The 20,391-nt window shown below is 38.3% G+C and overlaps 1 protein-coding gene across 7 annotated transcripts; it reads left to right on the top strand.

The window, feature by feature from the left end:
• Nucleotides 1-4,545: 4,545 nt before the first annotated feature.
• On the top strand, nt 4,546-8,663 carry LOC120086836 (putative pentatricopeptide repeat-containing protein At3g23330). 7 transcript variants are annotated; one of them, XM_039043645.2, is made up of 4 exons: nt 4,546-4,795; nt 5,043-5,225; nt 6,655-6,713; nt 6,856-8,663. In XM_039043645.2, exon 4 carries the CDS (start codon nt 7,105-7,107, stop codon nt 8,638-8,640), a length of 1,536 nt encoding a protein of 511 aa, XP_038899573.1. In that variant the 5' UTR covers nt 4,546-4,795; nt 5,043-5,225; nt 6,655-6,713; nt 6,856-7,104; the 3' UTR covers nt 8,641-8,663. The 7 variants fall into 7 exon arrangements, with proteins under 7 accessions (XP_038899573.1, XP_038899570.1, XP_090173185.1 ...); XM_090317059.1 differs by having other exon boundaries at nt 4,600-4,795; nt 5,052-5,225; XM_039043642.2 differs by having other exon boundaries at nt 4,592-4,795; nt 5,052-5,225; nt 6,655-8,663.
• The last annotated feature ends 11,728 nt before the right edge of the window (nt 8,664-20,391 follow it).

Below are 20,391 nucleotides of genomic sequence, written 5' to 3'. Positions count from 1 at the left end.
ATTATGCATAACTGTTATTTAGAATGTATATCGTTTATATTCCGGTCACTATGAAAATCAGAGCGATTTAAACCCGCTCATGGAATTCTCGATTTTGAGTTCCCTCATGACTGACATAGTAATTTTTTGTGCAGACCATAAATACTTTATTTCATTTTATGAAAGAAAAATTTTATACCCGACCTGACATGTGCATGCACAAGTTCACCATCTTGCCAATTGGAGTAACGATAAATTTTGATATATTTTGTTGTGTAGAGTCATTTTACTATGGTATATTTCGTTACTTAACTTCTCATTTTATTTGGAAGAGTCACCATAATGCTCGTGGCGGGGTATTTAAATGAATAAAGAATAAGACGAGATTGAAGACTGCCCTAGTATGGAAAGATGAAGACACGTACAAGGACTACGTCACCAGTAAATTCGATGTCAAATGGGCAAATGTGGATTTTGTTTGTACAGCAATAAATATCAGTGAGCACTGGATGGTCCTTGCAATGGACATTAACAGAGGTCATATATTCGTGTTTGATTCACTTCCGTCATACACACCAATGACGAAAGCTGGGGACTTGGCTGAAGCCATTGACTATCACAGTACCATCCCTAATTCACTACTGTGACGTGGATCGTTCAAAGCCAGACCTATTCACATCCCATTGGAAAATCACCCGACCTATGAACGCCAACATACATGGGTCGCTTGATTGTGGCATCTTTGCAATAAAATTACTAGAACATTTGGTGACTGGTGTCGATCCTTCCATAATCACTAAGGAGAAAATGAGTGAATATAGGATGCAGTTAGCGTGGCAATTGTGGGTGAACACTCTGTATTTTTTATTGTATTTTTTATGTATGTAAAACATGTATAAAACAATTTTATCAAAGTTCAATGTTATACATTTTATCAAAACATGTATAATTGAGCTATTGCTCTTTTCATTATATCAATGGTATATAAAACATTATATCAAAGTTTAAGGTTCAAAGTTCAAACATTGAGAGAGCGAGATTTTGAGGGAGAGAGAGAAAGAGCGAGATTGAGAGAGTGAGAATCTAAGAGAGAACGAGATTTAGAGAGCAAGATTGAGAGAGCGAGACTTTGAGAGAGAACGAGATTTAGAGAGAAAGACTTTTAGGGAGAGCAACACTTATGGAGATTGGGAGAGTGAGATTTTGAGAGAGAGCGAGATTGTGAAGAAATGGTTGTGTAATGCTCTGTTAAATCCTCGATGCTAGATACTCAATACCCGATAAGTTTCTGCTCGATACTCGATGGAAATTTCCTTTTATACTCGACGAGTTTATGTTCTTTGCTTGATATTAATCTTTACTTGAAGTAACTCGAAGATGAAAAACTTCTAACTCGATGCTACTCGATAGAAGAAAGTTGATACGCGATTCAACTCGATGCTTTGAAATCATATGATTTGATAACAAGATTGTGTCTTCTTGATTTGCAAAAAGATTCACTTTCTTTCTCACTTGAATAATGCTTACAACTTGTTTTTGTTTACAGAAAAAATAGAAAGTATGAAAAATTCTTCTTTGGGGTTTGATCAATGGTAGTTATAACACATGCCAACAGACCGTTACAAGATAAAGTTAGTTATAAACTAAACTAGATGAGAGATATTTGAGTCACAATTTTTGAAATTTTTAGCACGTCGCATGGTTGTGAGCGGTTCGCTACAATTTTGGCGGTTATGCCCACAATTCCCACACCAACCACATTTCATTTGTTTGCAAAATTCTCCTTTGGATGGTATTCTTCTCACTCTCCGTCGCCCGACTTGTGCCACAAACTTTGGAGGAAGGATAGTCTTTTCTACATATCCAGAAGCTCTCTTCCATTCAAATATGTGCCCGAGTGGATTTATAGGCTCCGCATACATAGTCATTAAAGAGTCCACTATATAAAATCAACTACAAAGACTCTGAATGGGTATGTTTCGTTCCTTGGCAGCCACAATTGCATGTGAACATGAGATACCAAGTGAGTCGAATTCCTTACACGTGTATTCCTTCGTGTGAAGATTCACAAGACCGTCCAATTGATTATCTCGCACGTGGACCCAATAACAATCAATAGGCTTAACTCTATATCGTCTGCCCTTATCGACCTCACTTGCCAATCGGGTTTCACAGTAGTCACAATGCATTGTCGTTCGAGATGCCTAATAATTCTTCTATTCGTAGAACCACACTTGGAGCATTCTTCTAACATGTTCAATCAAGCATACTATAGGTAATAGCCGATACTCTTTAGTTAACGAATTTAAACACTTTGCACTATTGGACGTCATGTTGTCATATCTTCATTCTATTTGGTAAACTCGTGCCCACCTTTAAAGACTGATGTCTTCCAGATATTTCGTGACAGCATAGTCTCGAAAACTACGGAGTTCATCCCATTTCGTTTGGAACTCTATCATGCGAAATGTCTTTGTTGCATCTCTAAATATCCTAACAACCGTACTATCCTTAAAGTTTGTAATAAGATTATGTTCTATGTGCCACGTGCACAATCCATGAAATATCGTGGGAAAAAATGCACGAATAGCATTGCTGATTAATACCATCCGATCAGACACAAACACCAGATTATCGGGTTCTACAATACTACATTTCAAGTTCGACATAAACCATTTTCATGATCGATTGGTTTCATTGTCCACTATTGCATATGCCAGTGGGTATAATTGATTGTTCCCGTCCATAGAAACTGCAACCAATATGGTCCCTTTGTACTTTCCTTTCAAGTGCGATTGATAACAATTATCACAGGCCGATAACTTGCGAAACCTCTAATACAAGGCCCTAATGTCATAGACATATACTTGAAATACACATCATCTTCAAGTTCGATCTTAAACACTATACCCGGATTCTCTATTTTTAACGCTTCCTTATAAGCATGTAGTATGGAATATGAGTATTCTAGAATACCTCTAGTGAGATCATATGTGGCTTCCCTTGCACGCCACGCTTTATCATAACTTATGTTCACGCCATAATATCTCCTCATATCCTCGATGATATGGCAAGGTTTATAAATACGTCCTATTCCTGTAAACTTATCTTTAATCAACTGATTAACAACCGTAGCAGTTGCTTGTCTATGGTCATGATTTAGAATTCCAATGGAACACGTGTGTGAACTGCAGTACTTTGTGATATTGACCCTAAATTCAAAATTTTTGTTGATGGACAAAATAAATAATCGCATTTTCAAGTCCTTTTTACTCAAAAATAGTTGACCAACTTCGACGTCCTCTATCCTAGATGAAGAGGTACCAGGCATAATCAACTCTCCCCTGTGACTTGAAGACACAGATGGTGGAACCACTGAAGCTGTTGTAGAACAACGCATAATCCATATAATCAAGTCTAGATGATCTCTCATTATCAATAATTAAAGTACCGTCCAATTCTGTATCACCATTATTCATTGAATTCAATCCTGCTGGATTAGTTCGGTCGTTGTCTAGTGATAATGTTGATGCTACAATGTTGGCAGACAATGGAATATCATCCTCTTTCCAACAAAATTGATATGATTCTTCGTATTGTCTGTTCATAGTTGTATGATCATAACTCACATTTCCAAACCCCATTCTAATATTTTCGTTCTGATTCGATTTTAGTGTTACAGATAACTGAAGTCTACTAAACTCTTCTCGGAAAAGAAGGAAGCGAACATCATCATCATTCCTTATGTATTGTGGAGGGGCTTCATATTCAAGCTTATATTTAACTCACATTATAAAATCAAACTTTGAAGAACTGACATTTGTAACCCTGTAAATGTGAGATTTAAGTTTTTCACACTTCAATGTAACAGGCACAATGATTCTTGTCAACTCTCCCCCAATATACGAACTTTCATTCTCATCCCAATCACTTCCATATCGAATAAGTAGACACTTTTCTGTCATCCTACAAAGGAGAACATTTCTCATTAAGTTGTACAAGCAATTGAAGTGTACTCTTGCTCTCTTAATCTCGCTCTCTCTTAATTTCACTCTCTCTCACTCTCGTTCTATCTCTCGCTCTCTCTCTCACAATACAAAATTTCGTAATACTCAATTTTTACCTTTCCAGAAATAAACACAGCAAAAATAATGAAATAGACTCAAAATAATGAAACACCGTTCTGAAAAATCTATTCCGTTCTGAAAAGGTCTCGTCTTGAAAATCCCCTTGAAAAAACTCCGTTCAACAAAACACCATTGAAAACCAAAAAAGTAATCCCCGTTGAAATGAAGTTTAGAGTTTAAAGAAATCACAATTGTATTGTGGTTAGGTATATCGATTTGAGGCTTTAATCATGAAAATTGTCAAATCATTTGTACACTGACGATGAATCACATCAAACTAGGAAATTTCAAGCGAGAGCGAGAGTGTTTAACCAGATGAGAGTGAGACTTATATCGTGAGGTACTTGTGAGAGCAATTTACATGATTTGGTATGACGATAATGTCAGTAGATAGCCAATTGCCATTATTTTTAAGAATGGATCATTTGACATTTTGACAAAAAAAAAAAAAAAAATGGGTCTTCGTACAAATTTCCCCTTTCTCTGGAGCACCATCATCATTCCGACGCACACCGCCACTAACCACAGGCAACCGTCGGCCGTCCTCCTCCCTCCGACCGGCCTCCGATCGTCGCTCCACCGCGCTAGCCGCTGGCGAGTTTCTCCTTCCCGTTCTCTCTCAGTTAACATCCGTGCAGCGCCTGCCAGCCGCCTTCGCCGCGCGTCGGTGGATTTCGCTGTTCTTTTTTGTAAGTTTGACGGATTTTTCTTAGTGGATTTGAATACTCTGGATTTAATGTTTACCCATAATATTTGGATCTTGGATTGGGTTTTGGAGGACTTAGTGTGCTCAAAGATCGTTCCGGTAAGTTTTTGGTAAGTACTAAGGCTCCAAAACCCAAAATTAAAAAAAAAAAAAAAAAAAAAATCTCATCTTCCATTAGCCAGTATTTCATTTGCTGTCCTTCTTCCTTCTTTAATCTCTTCTTCTTTTAGTTGTTGCAGCAAGGTGGTAGTTGGAGCTTCTACGGAACCGAGCGACGTTCCAGTGTTCGCTGTCGGAACCGTTGATGGGCATCGGAGAGCTTCGCTAGATCTGGTTCGTGGAGGCGAAATACTGCGCGTTGGTTGTTGAAATTCGTCCGCCGGATCTGGAGCTCGTTGGAGATCACTACCGTGGTAGGTATCACTCTATCTCTATTCGTCTCATTCTGTCCACCATAGTTTTGTTCCTCCCACTACATCTCCATCTCTGTCTTTTTATAAGCGCTTAAATTAGCTTAGTGAGTTGAAATTTTTTAGAAGTTTTTGAAAATTAAGTTCACCTATAAATTTACCCATGTTTTAAAAAATATTGTAGTAGTGAGGATTAAACATCTCATGCAATTATTATTATGCTTTTTTAAAACTGATTGGCAGTATGTATCAAGGTAAAAAGTTTGGTTTTAAAACGGAATGTTTGAAAGTACATGCATGCAAGGAATAGAGAGGACACCTACTGAAAAAGATGAAGGCAATAAGAAAAGATACAAACATGTGTAACTCATACAATAAAGACTAACATAACAGAAAATAAAGACTGAAGTAGTTAGGAATATCAACGAAAGAAGAGGAAATAATAAATTTAAAAGATATGTGGTCCTACAGTTTCAGTAAAAGAATGAGGCTGATTAAGTAAGTGGACCTGAGCCTGGTGCAAAAACTATAGAAGCGCATTGAAATTCATGCTATTAGCATGTTGATCTTTAGAGAAGACAAGCTTAACAAGTAACTGCTTGCTAGCTACATTTCCATCTCCATGTGCTTGGTTTGATGATGCTGTCATAGGATTCGTTACTAACTACTAAGTAAGAGCAAGATAGACAAATGAGACCTTTTTGTGAAGTTTTTCCAGCCATTTAATTTTACGCAATTGCCAACTCCAAAAGAATGTCAATTAGCAAATGGTGGTCTTCCTTGGGAAAAGTTTAGAACCTAAATCTCAGAGGCCTTATGGATAAATAAATGCTGGAATGGGATGGCCTCATTACTATTCCAGAAGTAGAAGGGCCTGGCCAAATGATGAGTAAGATCAACTGTGTTGGCTTCAAGAGACTTCATACGTTTCTTTCTTCCAGCAAATTTACCTCCAAATTACTTCATGGGAACACGCACTAAAATCAATATTCTCCCCAACCTTTTTTATTTGGCTTGGTGCCTCCCAAAAAGCTTATGATGGTTTGTTCGAGCTTTTTCTTTGTATTTACTTCTTTGTATCTGTGTCTCACTTTTGCTTTCTCACTTGAGAGCTTGTGGATGATGGTCTATTGTGTTCCTATGTGCATCTTGCTTCTTCGCGATTCTCTCGTGCTAAGTTACATTTATGGCCATTCAAGAACTGATTTCTTACTTTTCTTGTTAAAATAGTGATGGGTATTTAATACAGAGCTGAAAAGATCACTGATAACTTGGGTGTTTTTGTTCATGCTCTCTCATTCATAATATTTTTCTAACTCAAATGGTCAAATGGCTGATATGATCTAGTAGTGAGGGGAATTGGGGAAGTACAAATTTGATAATTTGTTCGTTAAAAAATAACCAGTTCCCTGTTCTTTCTTTTCTTTTCCAGGAAACAAACGGTAGCAAGGACATCTTGCATCATCCTTGAAGTGTTTGTGAGTGTTATTGGTGAGCAATACGTTGGATGTGTTTATGCTTGATGAACCTTGTTTTTGTGCCCAAGCCTTGTGGTTTATTGATCTCACGTTGCTACTCTACTCTTTTTCGTGTTGATCTTTGTCCCTCTCACTGCCTTCTCCATCTTCTTCAGCATGCCATCAATCACCAATCTCAGAAGCGCATCCGCCAATCTCATGCTCAGGTTATTACTCATGGATTGGAACACAACACTTTCTTGATAACTAAACTTATTTCTGCATACTCAATTTGTGGTGACCTTCAGGAGTTGAATCTCATATTTGACTTGGTTTCCATTAAGACTGTTTATATATGGAACTCCTTGATAAGTGGGTATGTTAAGAACGGTGTGTTCCATGGGGCATTTGATCGTTTTAATGAAATGCAACAATGCAACATAATGCCGGATGACTTTACATTATCCATATTGGCAAAAGCATCCAATGAGCTTGGGAATGTGGTTGTTGGGAAATTGATTCATGGGAAGAGTTTACGACTTGGTTTCATTTCAGATATCATCGTCGCTAATTCTCTCATATCGATGTACTTTAAGTATGGAGAGTGCAAAGAATCATTAAAGCTATTTGACGAAATGCCTGTAAGAAATTCAGGTACATGGAATGTCCTATTAGCTGGCTACGCCAGTTTTAGTGATTGTTTCTATGTTAAAGAAGCATGGGAAGTTGTTAGAAATATGCAGATAGATGGAATAAAACCTGATGCCTTCACTATTTCAAGTCTTCTACCTTTGTGTGGCAATACCAATGGGAAATTGAGTTATGGGAAAGAGCTCCATTGTTATATTGTGAAGAATGAGTTGGATCTTGATTCTGGCTCAAAATTTCATATCGGCTGTGGTTTGATCGATATGTACTCTAGGGAGAATAACATCATTGCATCTAGATATGTATTTGACCAAATCAAGAGTAGAAATATATATGTTTGGACAGCAATGGTAAGTGGTTATGCACAAAATGAAGATTCAGATAAGGCATTGATTCTTTTCCGGGAGATGCAGATTAAAGATGGAATAGTACCAAATAGAATATCCCTTATTAGTCTTCTCCCTGCTTGTAGTTCACATGCTGGATTAATAAATGGAAAACAAATCCATGGTTATGCTGTCAGAAAAGAATTTCATGATGATGCATCTTTGTGTAATGCTTTGATTGATATGTATTCAAAATGTGGTAGCTTGGAGAATGCAAGAAAAGTTTTTGAGTCTGAATCCTTTTGTAAAGATACAATCTCTTGGACTGCATTAATTTCAGCTTATGGGTTACACGGACAGGGTGAGGAATCCATAAGATTGTATAATGATATGGTTGAGCTTGGTATCAAGCTAGACCAAATAACTGTAGTCGCAGTTTTATCTGCTTGTGGCCGGTCTAGTTTGGTAAATGAAGGTCTCCAACTATACCACACTGCAGTTCAAGAGTACAAAATTGAACCAACTGCTGAGATCTGTGCTGCTGTGGTTGACATGCTGGGCAATATCGGTGAACTAGAACAAGCATTGAGTTTTATCAAAACAATGACAGTAGAACCCGGTCCAGGTGTCTGGGGAGCTCTTGTTTCTGCTTCTATTAGATACAGGAATTATGAGATGTTAGAATTGGCTTACAGATTTCTTATTGAGTTGGAGCCAGAAAATCCATCTAACTTCATTTCACTGTCAAATTTGTATGCTTCTGCTAGCAGATGGGATGTTGTAGCTGAGCTTAGAAACACCATGAAGGAAAGAGGCCTAAGGAAGGCTCCCGGCTGTAGTTGGATTAACATTAGTACAAAGACTCATTGTTTTCATGTTGCTGATAAAACACATCCTAGTTCCAACTTGATTTATGAAGTTCTAGACCATATTTTTATTATCATGAAAGAACCCCATTGTTCTGATGATATAGAATATTTAATCTAATCATTTGAGCATTTTGATTTTAATCTCAGTTTCATTTTAATTTTAATCTCAGTTTCATTTTAATTTAAGGTGGTATATTCGAACCCATAGTTTTTATTTGTGAGTTTATACTCTACAAAAGGAAAATAAGAGCTTTGGGACTAGAATGAAATCAGAGGTGACTTGATGTGTAAAATAACACTCCATAATTAATGTCTAAAACAATGTCTCCTCTTATTATAATACAAATTTTTTATGATTTAATTTTTAAATCTCCTATAAACTTTCAATTATCTTATAGACTTACAGTTAGAAATATCTATAATCTATTTAAAAGGGATTTGAAGGGAGAAACTTTGCTTTTCTCTTGGCCCCTCTTAATAAGTATTATTTCAACATGTCTTTCTATGTATATTGATGAGTTGCTTTACGTATATGATGTATCTTTCTATATATGTTTCTTGCTTCTATTATTCATTGAGCAGAAAATGTGAAAGTTGTGGGAAGAAAGTCCGAATGTGCCTTTACTAGGAGAGATCTCTGTTACTTCAATTGTTGTGATGCTCGTTTGCATAGTTTTTACAATCTTTTGGACTTCAAATCAGCAAGCATGATGTTCTTGGGTTGGTCAAAATATTATTGTAAGTGTTCTTCCTAGTTGTTATAGGGATATCAAGGGTATTTTGGGTATTTCTTGTAAAATAACGGATTGTATTCTCTTTTTTAATAATTTCAATTTTAATCTTAGAATAGGTGTGACGAAATCCTTCTCCTTTGGATCTATTTAAAGGAGGTTAAGTTAATTAATTAGGTGTGTACAAGCCCTTTCCCTTTGGGCCTATTTAAAGGGAACTTAACACTCATTTTACATCATTAATAAAACTTCTACTCCAAGATTCTTTCAAGATTTTTCCAAGACTTTTAGTCTTCACCAAATTAGTATAAGAGCGACCTCGTGTAGGGACCCCATGGCGAGTAAAGGGCTCGACAAACTCCCCACTCTTTCCTCTCTCCCTTCTAGTGATGCGGAAGCATCTTTTTCCACCTTTCCTCAAACCATCAATTGAAGATTAGGCCGCTTAGAATTGTCAATGGCGTTATGGATAACATGATTGCTATGCAAACTTCTATGGCGGGACTACAACAAGCAATAGAGAAGTTGACATTGGATGTTGGAAGGATGGCTGAAATCAACCAAGAATCCATCAAGAAGCATCGACGGAAAACCAAGTTGGCAGAGACAATCAAGATCAGCTGCAAGAAGTTCAACACAGGCCTGAAAACCAACATCAAATGCTTCCAAGAAACCAAGATTTGCCTCGGAGGATTCAAGAAATTCCTCAAAGAATTCAAGAACCAGCAAGATGACCTCAAAGGATTGAAGACAGAGGAGTGCAACCGCCTAATCCTGTTCAATATCATCATCTTTCGATTTATCCACCTTTTCGACCTGTGCCACCAAATTTGTTAGGGTTGGGTTCTGACTCATCCAAGGATGAAAACTCGACTAGTCCCCAACCACATTACAGAGGAAGAATAATGCATCCACAACAAGGAAATAAGTCAAATAACCCATAATTTCAATGTCATTTCCATTATGATCAAGCACAAGGATACAAAAATAAAAAATATTATCAAGATTGGCAAGGCCAACCTAATTGGCAGCAAGAAAACGATTTTAAGGCGAAGGTTGACATCCCCATATACAATGGGAAAATGAACATTGAAATCTTCTTAGATTGGGTGAAAAGTGTGAAAAATTTCTTTGATTACATGGGAACCCCGAAACACAAAAAAGTAAAACTTGTCTCCTTGAAACTTAAAAGTGATGCATCGGTTTGGTGGGACCAAATCTAGGGCAAGCCGTTTGTATGGTAAGAGGCCTATAACTACTTGGGCAAAAATGTTGAAACTAATGAAGAAACGCTTCTTACCGGCTAATCATGAGCGACTTCTTTATAATCAATTCCAACATTACAAACAAGGAGCTTGATCGATTGAAGACTATACAAAAGAATTTCATCGTTTAAGTGCATGAAACAACTTGGCCGATAATGATAGTCAACAAGTGGCTCGGTTTATTGATGGACTGCGGCAAGATATTAAAAATAAGGTACATCTTCGGCCTCTTTTCTTGTTTGGCCGAAGTAGTATCCATTGCTTCCACAGTTGAGGAAGATGAAGCTCTCAAACAAAAACAATGGCCGAAGGAACAACTAGGACAAGAATTCAATTACATCAAGAAAATCCATTGGAGAGACATCAAAAGGACCGAATGTGGAGGATCCTTCAAAAGCAAAGAACAAAGAAGGCGATACTAAGGGAAGTCCATCTCATGAAAATCCATCTCAAGAACAACTAGGACAAGACTTCAATTACATCAAGAAAATCCATTGGAGAGACATCAAAAGGACAGAAAGTGGAGGATCCTTCAAAAGCAAAGAACAAAGAAGTCGATACTAAGGGAAGTCCATCTCCTTTCTCCTCTAAACTCAATTCTAATCCTTATAATAGACCTAATCTTGACAAGGGCTTTAGGTGTGGTAAAAAAGGGCACCTTTTTGTTGGGTCATTACTCTCTAAAATGTGTCAAAATAATTTTTAAAATTTTGATTCTATGTTTAAGTTTTTAAAAATTAAATTTTATGTTAAAAAAATTTGTGACGTACTCTACATGTTTTTTTTTTTTAAATCATAAATTGAATTGGGACTAATTTACTACTTGTAATATAGAATATAAACAATAATTGTTATGATCCGTTTGATAATGATTTTATTCTTTAGTTTAAAATTTTTATGATTGTTTCCTCTCCATTTTTAAATTATGGTTTTACCTTGAATTTCTAGTTAAATTTTGAAAAAAACAAATTTATGATTGTTTCCTCTCAATTTACTACTTGTTTGTCTTTTTTAAAAATAAATGAATAGAACCCTTTATTTTAATTGTGTGCCTCTTAAAAAGGAAAATCTAATTTTGTCTAAAACTTTTATAATTCATAATTTTAAAAATTAATATTTATAATTTTAAAAGTTTGACCAAATCAAAAGGTGCATATACAGTAAGATTTAGCTTTGGTAAGGGCAGTTTGGTCCATTCTTCTTTGTTCGCACGTGTATCAAATAAAATTATTTTTTTTCCCGAAATTCATCAGATTTTCGTAATTCAAACGGAACGTAGTGATGTATCAATTAAATAGGTTTTTAGGTTTTTTTTATTTTTTTTAAATTTAGTTACTGACTATTAATAACCGGTAACTTGTAAGTTAGTTTTAACTGACCTTTGCCTATAAATAAGTAATGGGTCCTTCATTTTGAGGTTAATAAATCAATTTTGAGTTTCCAATCCTTAGTGTTACATCAATAGTGGTATTAGAGCGAGTTTTTGGGAGCTGATGGCGGGGAAGAAGCCTACCAATGGCAATAATTCCGAGGCCACAAACAATGAAGCAGGGAGTTCCACCGCACAATCACCAAGATCTTTGACGAGACGCATGCTGTCCATTGAAGAGTCCATTGGTGGCCTTGAAAGACTCATGGAGAGACTGATGCTAAAGGTTGATGAGATTGCCGGCGAAGTGTAGGCCCTAAGACAGCAACCGCAGAACCAAAAAAACCAAGCAAGATTCAACAATCCTCTTCAAGAAAGGCAAAATCTTAATGTTCGACAAATGAACCAACAAATAAATGTCCAAGACTGGCCCGCATTGGATCAAGAACGACCAAGAATGTCAATTTACCAAAGAAGACAATGATAGTATAGCGATTTATCTAGTGAAGGAGAAGGGGAGGATGAAGGATAGCTTAAGCGATGGAGAGTTGTGGCACTACAGCATCAAGAACTGAACGAATATAGAGTAGAGTTAGATATTCCCACATTCAATGGAAAAAGAGGCATAGAAGAATTTTTGGAGTGGATCAAGAATGTGGAAGGCATCTTCAAATACGCAAATACACCTGACCATAAGAAAGTACAAATTGTGGCTTTGAAATTTCGTGGAGGCGCATCAGCTTGGTGGGAGTAATTAGGGGTAAATAGATTTTGAAATGGGAAGAACCCAATCACGAGTTGGGAAAGATTGAAGCGGCTAATGAAAGACCGATTTCTATTAACCAACTATGAATAGATCTTGTATAACCAATATCAATTGCACCAAGGAACAAGATCTGTAGCAGAATACACTGATGATTTTCATTGGTTGGGCACGAGAACCAACTTACCTGAAAGTGAATAGCACCTCATTGCAAGATTTGTAGGAGGGCTATGTGCGGAGATCAAAGAAAAGGTCAAGATTCAATCTTTAGGATTTCTCACAGATGTAATATCCTTAGCCGAGAGTGGATGAGATGAATGAAGCTCAAACTAGAAGGGTCAACAAGAGAAACCAGTGGAATTCATCAGTTGATAATCAAAGAAAGACAATACACCAACAGCGAGGACACAAGCCAACACTTCACAGGGCAGTACATCCAAATTGAAAGATGCATAGACAACTACAAACAAAGAACAAGTTCAGGATGAAACAACAAAGAAACAAATCAATCCATATGGCAGACCAACCCTTGGGAAATGCTTCAGATGTGGGAAAACAGGACATTTATCTAATAATTGCTCAGACTGGAATACAGTAGCTAAAATAGATGAAGAAGACTTTCAAGAACACGAATCAGATGAAAAAGAAGCTGAAGGAATAGATTTCTTGGAGCTGGATGATGGTCCAACTCCAAGAAGAAGACTCTCAAGAATAATTGCTCAGATCGGAATAATTGCTCAGACCGGAATACAGTAGCTAAAATAGATGAAGAAGACTCTCAAGAACACGAATCAGATGAAGAAGAAGCTGAAGGAACAGATTTCTTGGAGCTGGATGATGGTGATAGGGTCTCTTGTGTCATTCAACGAATCCTACTAACCCCAAAGATTGAACTCAACTCTCAAAGGCATTCATTATTCAAAACAATGGTCTCTCACAATGGTGGTTTGGAGAATGTGGTTTTAAAGAAATTAGTTCAAGCCCTCAATCTCCCATTGGAATCCCATCCGAACCCATACAAAGTTGGATAAAGAAAGGGGGAGAAGCACTAGTCTCTCACACTTGCACCATCCAATTATCCATCGGCAACAGTTACAAAGATCAAATAGTCTGTGATGTTTTGGATATGGATGTCTGCCACATACTCCTCCGTCGACCGTAGCAATATAACCTCCAAGCAACCCATAAAGGCTGCGAAAACACATATGAATTCTCTTGGCATGGGAGGAAAATAGTGCTCCTTCCACTTCAGAAACCAAGTACTTCAAACACTTCGAAGGAGACCAAAGGCCAACTGTTCTGTGTCCTAAATGGCATACAATTTATGGGACAAAAAGAAGACATGGTTTAGGGTGTCATAGTAAAACGCAGTGAAGGTAACCTGCCTACAACAGAATTTCCTGACAAAATCCAATCTCTATTTGAAGAAATTCCAAAAATTGGTAACCCACCAGCTGAATTACCTCCCCTTCACGACATCCAACATCATATAGACTTCATATACCAGCCGCTTTACCCCATCTTCCTCATTACAAAATGAAGGACCTAACCCTTATTTATAGGCAAAGGTCAGTTACAAACTAACTTACAAGTTACTGGTTATTAATAGGTAACCGGTCAGTAACTAAATTTAAAAAGAAACCTAAGAACAAACTAATATACTATTTAATTGATACATCATATAAGAATATAAGATCTTGCATGACCACATACAAGAATTATTACAGAAGCTTTATCCAACCAAACATTAGCCCTTGTGCAGTCCCAGCCTTGTTCACTCCTAAGAAAGATGGTAGTTGGCATGTGTGTGGACAGCAGGGCAATAAATAAGATCATTGTTAAAAATAAAAAGTAGGGAAGAGAATAACAACATAGTTACGTGGAAACCCTAGTACAGGGAGAAAAACCACGATATAGAGACTTTTCTTATTATTTTAATCTGATACACTGAATACATAGAGACACACTGTATAAATATACAGTTGGAAACCCTAGGGGTCTACAAAATTACATAAACGCCCCTAGGTTAATAACCCTATTTTCAACACTCCCCTCAAGTTGGAGCATAAATATCGACAAGGCCCAACTTGCTTACACAATAATCAAAGCTTTGTCTCAGTAACCCTTTTGTAAGTACATCAGCAACTTGTTGATTTGAAGGAATATAAGGGATGCATATGTTTCCACTGTCCAACCTCTCCTTAATGAAATGTCTGTCTATCTCTACATGTTTAGTTCTGTCATGTTGAACCGGGTTATTTGCAATACTGATGGCAGCTTTATTGTCACAAAACAATTTCATCGGAAGCTCATTATCTTGCTGGAGATCTGATAACACTTTCTTCAACCAAATTTCTTCACAAATCCCCAGACTCATGGCCCTATACTCAACCTCAGCACTACTTCTAGCAACAACTCCTTGTTTCTTACTTCTCCAAGTGACTAGATTACCCCAGACAAACGTACAGTACCTAGACGTTGATTTTCTATCAACAACAGACCCTGCCCAGTCAGAATCAGTGTAGGCTTCAACAGATCATTTATTAGTCTTTCTGAACATTAGACCTTTGCCAGGAGTTCCTTTCAGGTACCAGAGGATACATTCAACTGCTGTCATATGATCCTCACATGGAGCTTGCATAAACTGACTGACGACACCTACTGCATACGAAATATCTGGTCTTGTGTGAGACAAGTAGATCAACTTCCCGACTAACTCCTGATACCTTTCTTTATTAACAGGAATTCTATCATTCTTATCACTGAGCTTCACATTATACTCTACTGGTATGTCAACAGGTTTACACCTAGTCATGCATGTTTCCTTTAGTAAGTCCAAAGTATATTTTCGTTGAAAGACTGATATACCTTCTTTTGAGCGAGCCACTTCCATTCCCAGAAAGTATCTTAGCTTCCCGAGGTCTTTAATTTCAAATTCTCCTGCCATCTTTGTTTTGAGCCTCATGATCTCTGCATCATCATCCCCAGATAAAACAATGTCATCAACGTAGACAATAAGAACAACTATCTTCCCTGATGTCGATCTTTTTATAAAAAGAATGTGATCAGAATGCCCTTGAACATACCCTTATACTTTAACAAAAGTTGTGAACCTGTCAAACCAGGCCCTTGGAGACTGTTTCAATCCGTATAACGACTTTCTCAATCTACACACCTTGTTTTTTAATTGACTCTCGAACCCAAGAGGAGGACTCATATAGACTTCATCTTCAAGTTCCCCATTCAAAAAAGTATTTTTAACATCAAGTTGGTGTAGGGACCAATCCTTATTTATAGTAACTGACAAGAGCACTCGGATAGTGTTAAGTTTGGCCACAGGAGAAAAAGTTTCAGAATAATCCACTCCATAAGTCTGAGTAAAGCCTCTTACAACGAGTCTAGCCTTGTATCGATCAATCGTCCTACCTGACTTATATTTTATCGTAAACACCCATTTACATCCAACTGTCTTGTGCCCTTCAGGCAGAGCCACCTGTTCCCAAGTTCCATTCTTCTCGAGAGCTCTCATTTCTTCCATAACAGCAGACCGCCATTCTGGTTTTTCCATTGCAACACTTATGTCATTTGGAACCATCTCAGTGTCCAAACTAGTAGTGAATGCTTTGAACTCGGTTGCCAGATTACTATACGTCATGTAACTATACATAGAGTATTTAGTACATGAACGAGTGCCTTTCCTCAGAGCTATAGGAAGATCAAGCGATGCATCACGTTCTTTCAATTCTCCAGGCTCTTCACCATGATCGACTATCTGTGTATCAGAGACTTCAGTAGTATCCTCCACATCATCATTAGCAAGAATCATTTCATTCTCTATTGTCTCCCCTTCTGCCATTCTTTCAGTATTACTACTTCCTTCTCCCTTGTCTTGCCTGCATTCATCAGTCTCCATACATACATCAACATCATTAATTTCAAGAATGTATGTACCTGGATCTGATGGTGGGTTTGACTCATGCACTGGAACCGGCGGTTCTGGCTCGACAGGTGACACTGCTTCCTTCCTGAGATTCTTCCTATAGTAAGTTTTCCAAGGAACTTGGTTGGTAGGAAGGACCAGATTGTCATGCTCAGAACTAGGTTTAGACAAGGTTTGAATGGGAGCTGACTCTAAGGAAATAGCATAAGATGACCAGTTAGTCTCTTCATTCATGTTCTCCCCTGAAGATGACAAACAGGGAAAAACGGCTGATCCTCGAGGAAGGTGACATCCATTGAGACATAGTACTTACGAGATGACGGGTGATAGCACTTATATCCACGTTGATGAAGTGGATATCCAACAAAGATACACTTCTAAGCACGAGGAGTAAATTTTGTGCGGTTTGGACCATGGGAATGAACAAAGGCAACACAACCAAAACCTGAAGAGGAACATCGGAGATTAACCGAGTGGTTGGGAAGGACTCTTTAAACAGTTCTAAAGGAGTATGAAGATTAAGAATACAAGAGGACATCTGATTAATGAGATGGGCAGCAATGAGAACTGCAACCCCCCATAGGTATGACGGAAGAGTGGCAGATAACATAAGAGACCGGGCTACTTCAACCAGATGACGATTTTTCCGCTCAGCAACTCCATTTTGTTGCAGAGTGTAAGCACATGAGCTCTGGTGGACAATACCCTTAGAAACAAGAAAATCCCTGAAGGAGGCATTGAAGAATTCTCGCCCATTATCACTTCGTAAAATTCCAATCTTTGTTTTGAACTGAGTTTCGACAGTTGTATAAAATTGTTGGAAAATAGATGACACCTCAGATTTGTCAGTGGGGAGGAAGACCCAGGTAAGGCGGGTGTGATCGTCTATAAATGTGACGAACCACCGTTTTCCAGTGGAAGTGGTAACCGGTGAGGGGCCCATACATCACTATGAACAAGGGAAAAAGGACTCGAGGGTTTGTAAGGTTGGGTCCGGAAAGAAACATGACTTTGCTTGGCACGAATACACACATCACAATTTAAAGAAGAAGTATTAACATTGCGAAATAAATGCGGAAACAAATACTTCATATATTGAAAATTCGGATGTCCTAAACAGAAATGCCACAACATAAAGTCATTTTCAGAAAGAGAAAAATTTAACGACATAAACCTAGTTTGATGATCATCTCTAGAGGAAGCTTCTTCAGAAAGGAAGTAAAGTCCCCTATCGTGCCGGGCAGTGCCAATCGTCATCCCCGATTTCAGATCCTGAAACAAAACGGAATCAGGTGAGAAAATTGTCTTACACTTCAAATCTCTTGTAATTTTACTGACAGACAACAAATTATAAGTGATTTTAGGCACATGTAAAGTATCACATAAAATTAAATCGTCAAACGGGGAGATATGGCCTTTCCCCGCAATAGGAGCAAAAGACCCGTCTGCAATGCGAATACGTTCATTTCTAGCACTTGGGTTATATGACATAAACAATTCTGAAGAACTTGTAAGATGATCTGTGGCCCCTGAGTCAACAATCCATGGTTTTTTACCATTTATACTAATAACGCCAAATGAAGGGAAGTTACCTGACTGTGCAATAGCACTCACTCCAACCGTACTCAAGTTCTTACTATCAACAGAAGACTGTTTCTGAGTCTGTTCATCTACTGAGTCACTTACCAGGGCACAACCAGTATTAGATTTGTCATGAGACTGTCGTTGCCTGCTGTTTGGAGGTTTCCCGTGCAATTTCCAACACTGGTCCTTTGTGTGCCAGAGCTTCTTATAATGTTCACACACAGGTGGGGGTTTTTTATCGCCATCAGCACTGGACGACTTTGCGACGAAGGCGGCTACATCAGTTGTGAGAATGGGATTATTCATGGCGCACGACCGATCTTCTTCCAGCCGTATTTCAGAGCAGACTTCTCTGAGTGAAGGAGTCGGGCGCTGGCCCAATATCTGACTACGAACACCATCAAATTTAGGATTTAATCTAGTCAAGAACACGTAAACACAGTCTGCCTTTTCAATTTTCAAGTATTGGGCCCCATCTTGTGCACAGTTCCAGACAATCTCTCGACACAGGTCCATCTCTTGCCACAACATCGATAGTTTGTTAAAATAAGAAGTAACATCCATGGATCCTTGTTTGTATTCGTGGACCTGTTTGTAGAGCGTATATAGTCGAGAGACATTCTATCTTTTTTAGTATAAATTTCGCCCTACTTCCTAGATATCCTTGGCGGTTGCAGCATATAATAGTGGTCTTCCTATTTGAGGTTCCATACTATTCACCCAAACAGAGCGTAACAGCGAGTCTTCTCCTTTTCAGATTTGTTCTTGTGGATCGCTTGGTGCTGGCTTTGGAATTTCCCCTGTCAAGTACCCAAATTTGTGACCCCTTCCAAGGCCATTCGGATTGATTGGGACCAGGAGAAATAATTTTGGCCATTTAATTTTTCCCCTACAAGAAATCCTGCAGAATTGCCCATCGAACCAGATAAATAAGAAACATTTGGCAAAATAGGGAACGAGTTTACTGGATTCTCTGAATAAACTGGTTGAATTGGATGGGGATTTATGCCAAACATTGTATCCAAATATGAAATTTGTTGTTACAGATAAGCCAGCAGTTGTCTCACATCGTCTGGGTAATGGGTCGAACTACAAGCAGTTGGAAACGAGGCTGCCACTGTCTGTTGGAAGGCCGTCGCCAGTTGGAGGGAGGTCGTCAGCATATGTGAAGACCCCTGCCGGCTGGACTGCTCGAGATGGCCGCTGGCTCGTCGTTGGTTGAACACACTTGGGGCAGAATCAGTCGTGTTCGGCGCCACTCCTTGTAGATCGAACGGACCTATCGTGAAAGAGTAGGCCGACACGAAAACGACCGGCATGGAAGTCTGTGAAGGTCCGGAGGGCTACGACGGCGCGGAAACAACCGGATCTGTCTGTCCTTCGAGGGTTCGTCTAGGTTCAGTGTGGAAGAGTCCGATCGCGACCGGATCTATCTGTCCTTAGAGGGTTCGGCTGGGTTCAGCGCGGAAGAGCCCTATCGACGCTTCTGTCTGGTGCGGCGGCTCCCACTGACGACAGCTTTCCGTCAACTGCAACTGGATGATAGAAAGTAACTCCGGTAGGGTTGCTTGAAAACACTCCTTCATAGTCGCTCGAATAGCAGTTTTCATGTCAAAACTCGAAGATCCATTAGCAGAAGATGACTGTGGTTGGTTCTCTTCCATAACAGTTAGGGTTTCGTCCCCAAGCTCTGATACCATGTTAAAAATAAAAAGTAGGGAAGAGAATAACAACACAGTTACGTGGAAATCCTAGTACAGGGAGAAAAATTACTATATAGAGACTTTTCTGATTACATAGGGACACACTGTATAAATAGACAGTAGGAAACCTTAAGGGTCTACACAATTACATAAACGTCCCTAGGTTAATAACCCTATTTTCAACCATCACCATAAATATAAGATCTTATATTCTTATATGATGTATCAATTAAATAGTATATTAGTTTGTTTTTAGGTTTCTTTTTAAATTTAGTTACTGATCGGTTACCTATTAATAACCGGTAACTTGTAAGTTAGTTTGTAATTGACCTTTTTCTTCTTCTTTGAAATGGAAATGAGCCTCTTCATTAATAAAATGAAATGAGACTAATATTTAAAGTACAAGAGAGTTATACAAAGAGTGTATAGCGAAAGATCTATGGATCAGCAGGCGCACCCGGACATCTCAACTAGGTTGACACCCCCTTAGCGTCTTCATCATTTTCGAACAAAT

Source organism: Benincasa hispida, chromosome 9 (assembly GCF_027475165.1).
Source record: "Benincasa hispida cultivar pf3 chromosome 9, pf3_genome.v1.1, whole genome shotgun sequence".
Taxonomy (NCBI): domain Eukaryota; kingdom Viridiplantae; phylum Streptophyta; class Magnoliopsida; order Cucurbitales; family Cucurbitaceae; genus Benincasa; species Benincasa hispida.
The sequence above is the reverse complement of the archived record's forward strand: the minus strand, read 5'-3'. Positions and strand labels throughout refer to the sequence as shown.

Excerpts from the sequence above, each read along its gene's own strand:
- LOC120086836 (XM_039043642.2), top strand. The coding sequence starts at position 6,730 with ATGTGTTTATGCTTGATGAACCTTGTTTTTGTGCCCAAGCCTTGTGGT.